Source organism: Chaetura pelagica, unplaced genomic scaffold, assembly GCF_000747805.2.
Source record: "Chaetura pelagica isolate M959 unplaced genomic scaffold, ChaPel_1.0 scaffold703, whole genome shotgun sequence".
NCBI lineage: Eukaryota > Metazoa > Chordata > Aves > Apodiformes > Apodidae > Chaetura > Chaetura pelagica.
The window spans coordinates 210,228-212,252 of record NW_009952582.1 but is presented as its reverse complement, the minus strand read 5'-3'; the positions used below and the strand labels follow the sequence as shown (position 1 = coordinate 212,252).

Sequence of the window (2,025 nt, the reverse complement as noted above, 5' to 3'; positions counted from 1 at the left end):
CTGCAGCCGGGCCACACCCGGGCACGGCGCCTGCAGCAGCCCTGCGGGCAGGAGCAGCAGCTGCCCAGGGCACAGCACAGCAGCAGAGACCCTGGGGTCAGCAAAGTCACTGCCCCACAGACCCAGGGAGGCCCCAGTTCAGCTCTCTGTACACCTTCAGTGCCCAGTAACATGGCCCAGCACCCCCCACAGCGCTCCCAGCACCTTCAGGGGGAACAGAAGAGCTGGCCCATGAACTGGAACAGACCCCCAGGAACACAGCCATGAGACCACCAAGTCCAGCAGGAGCCAGAGCACACCAGCTTCCATGGCAAACTGCAGCCAGATGCAGCTGGGGCCAGAAGCTGGCAGCCATGCTGCAGTGCCTGGGGGGCACACCACATCCCCCCATCAGCCTGTCCTCCACCCCAATTAATTTTAAGTCCTCACCAAGGGACACCATCCAACCAACAGGCCCTCAAGCAGAGGGGCAGCTTGTGGAGGATGCTGCCCTTGATACCTCCAGGAGAGAGAAGAAAGCCCTGTCCTGTCCAGCCTTCACCTCCCTTCTCCATGGGAAGCAGCCAGGAACAGCATCAGAGCATCAGGCACAGCTTTCCAGCCGCCCAGACTGAGAGGGGCTGCTCCCTGCTCCAGCCTCACAAGATTCCCCATAGTTCACCACCTGAAGCAACCAAGATGGGGAAAGCTGCAGCATTTGGTTAAAGTACAGCAGAAGAGAGCTCAAAAAGGAGAGCCTGTTCATTTGAGGTTAATAGAGGAAACCAGTTTGAAGGAGAGTCTGTTCCAGAGAGAAGCAGCTGCCACAGCTCCTGCCCCTCACACCAGAGCTACAGCCCAGGCAGCTTTATGTTTTCTTCTTTAGTTCCTCAAATCTCCGAGAAAGATCATCAAAGTCGATGTCTTCAGAGGCAGAGGAGTTGGCGCCAGCAGAGGCTGTTGGCAGCGTGTCTGGCACGGATGGTAACTCGGGCAGCACAAAGTTATCCGAGGCATCAGGAACTCCAGCTCCTGGTTTAGGAGAAGCTTCAGATTTGGGCTTGGGCCCTGTTTTGACAAAGAGAAATACCATTTCACCACCACACTCTCTCCAGGCCAAGCAGAGCCACACAAAAGAAAGGCTGTTCTTCCAAACCAGCAGCATCCACATATTTTTCCAAGCAGGACCAGTGCCCATGCACCTCTAACTGCATGTAGACCCCATGGGGGAAACACAAGGTTTTTGACTGATACAGCTACAAAAGAGGCTGCAGCCACAACAGGTCCCAACTGGTGACCCTACCCTACAGCTGCACAGACAGCAGCAGATCCCTGGGACCCTGGGAGCACAGCCCCACCACCCCGTGTCCTGTCCCTCCAGACACACTCACCAGGCGCTGGCGCAGAGCCGTCCTTGTCAGCGCTGGGCTCCTCGATCTGGAAAAGACTCTCAATTACCTCAGCTCACTCTCCAACCTGGCACAGGATCACACAGGCACTGCTCATGGCAGCCACAGCCACACCACCCAGAGCAAGGCACACTCTCAGGAGAACCTGCCTCTTCCCAAGTAAAGGAGGTAGTGCCTCAATTTTCGTCTCCCTCCCTGTCAATCACAGCAGCTTCACCAGCCACATCTTGGAACTGGATGAACAGAGCACACCCATGAAAATATTTATCAGGAACATTAAGTACCCTCTTCATCCACATAACCATGAATACTGCTTCCCTTCTTTCACCAGCATCAGGTCCTTGTACCCAGTGCCAAGGTATGAAATGAAACCCATCGTGGTTCCTGGTCTGGCTGGGATAGAGGCCGAGGGCACAGGGAGCTGTGCTGGTGTCACACCTCACTCCCTGGGGGCTGCTCCCAGTGCCACCCATCCCCACCCAGCCAACCGGACTGCCAGGCTGCAGTCTGTACAGGGGTGAGCACACTCAGCTGCTTGGCTGTGCTCACTCCCGCTCAGGAACAACTATGAGAGCAAAATGAGGCAAGATCACCAACTGCAGCAACAGAAACAGTCAAGAACAGAAAGAGAAGACTG

General features: G+C 56.0%; 1 protein-coding gene across 2 annotated transcripts in view; it reads right to left on the bottom strand.

Moving 5' to 3' along the window:
- Positions 1 to 729: 729 nt before the first annotated feature.
- The window catches only part of IST1 (increased sodium tolerance 1 homolog (yeast)), a 6,973-nt gene continuing 5,677 nt past the window's right edge, over positions 730 to 2,025 (bottom strand). For both annotated transcript variants that reach the window (XM_009993647.1, XM_009993648.1), the window contains 2 exons: positions 1,371 to 1,416; positions 730 to 1,047 (listed from right to left, as the gene is read on the bottom strand). In XM_009993647.1, the coding sequence (XP_009991949.1) occupies positions 848 to 1,047; positions 1,371 to 1,416 (246 nt within the window). In that variant the 3' untranslated portion in view covers positions 730 to 847. The remainder of the gene's footprint in view (positions 1,048 to 1,370; positions 1,417 to 2,025) is intronic.